Source organism: Chaetura pelagica, unplaced genomic scaffold (genome assembly GCF_000747805.2).
Source record: "Chaetura pelagica isolate M959 unplaced genomic scaffold, ChaPel_1.0 scaffold11, whole genome shotgun sequence".
Classification (NCBI taxonomy): Eukaryota; Metazoa; Chordata; class Aves; order Apodiformes; family Apodidae; genus Chaetura; species Chaetura pelagica.
This window is the reverse complement of record NW_009952694.1, coordinates 693695-694607: the sequence shown is the minus strand read 5'-3', so window position 1 is coordinate 694607 and position 913 is coordinate 693695. Positions and strand designations below refer to the sequence as shown.

Here is a 913-nt window from a genome sequence, read left to right as displayed (position 1 = left end):
TCACTGCACTGGCATTTGATCCCCTCCACCTTAGCTTACAATGTCTCTTAAGAAAGCAGATTGTTCCAGGACAGCACTGCACTATTACAAACATCACAGTCTGCTCAGTTTGCACCTCATTGAAAGCTAAGACCTCTGTACCCACGTAGATTCCCAATGGCTGGAAAAGGACACAAGAGGGCAAAATGTTTAGTGGGGTTCAGTTACAAGACAATGACACAAGTGCTCAAATATTCCTTCTAAAGAATTACAAAATATGCAATGTGAACAATTAAAAAAAAAAAAAAAAAAAGTCTTACCTGCTGTTGTCGATTTTCCAACACCCCCTTTTCCAGAAGCCACGACCACCACCTGCTTAACTCCTTCTATGGGCTTCTGCTTCGGCAGCCCGCGCGACAGGATCCGGGCACGTCTGTCCCCTAGAGCCTCATCCCGGGAGCTTGAGGACTAAGGAAAACAGGAAGCAAACGAATGCATGTCTGCCAGCCTGCAGTTTTCACAAAGCCAAGAGGGAAAAACCCACCTGCACTCTGAGAAATTTTCACTAGCGATCAAAAACCACGTTTTGCAGGCAGGCTCTCCCGAAGGACGCCTGCTTCATGGGCTGGCAGCAACAAACGGGGCCCACTCAAAAATCAGTGCCTTGGGCATTTTGTTTAGACAAACAGTTAAATATGATCGATCTTAACACTGAAAAGAAAAATAACGAGCACTCGTGTTAAAGTAAACCAAAACACAACTTTAAAAGTTGGAAGTTTCAAAAAGCAGGCTAGACCTAGCAGTCCTTCACGCTTCAGCTGCTTCAAGCACCACAAGCACAGCTGGCAGCCAGGGAAGCGGAGCCCTGGGCGCCGGGCACGGGCAGCTCCCCAGCGGGCTGTCCCTGCCCGCGGCCGCCAAGAGGTGCTGTACT

The 913-nt window shown here is 48.4% G+C and overlaps 1 protein-coding gene across 1 annotated transcript in view; it reads right to left on the bottom strand.

The window, feature by feature from the left end:
• NUBPL (nucleotide binding protein-like) overlaps nt 1-913 on the bottom strand; it is a 79925-nt gene that overhangs the window by 77951 nt on the left and 1061 nt on the right. The window contains exon 2 of the mRNA XM_009993928.1: nt 300-447. Coding sequence (XP_009992230.1) covers nt 300-447 — 148 coding nt within the window. The remainder of the gene's footprint in view (nt 1-299; nt 448-913) is intronic.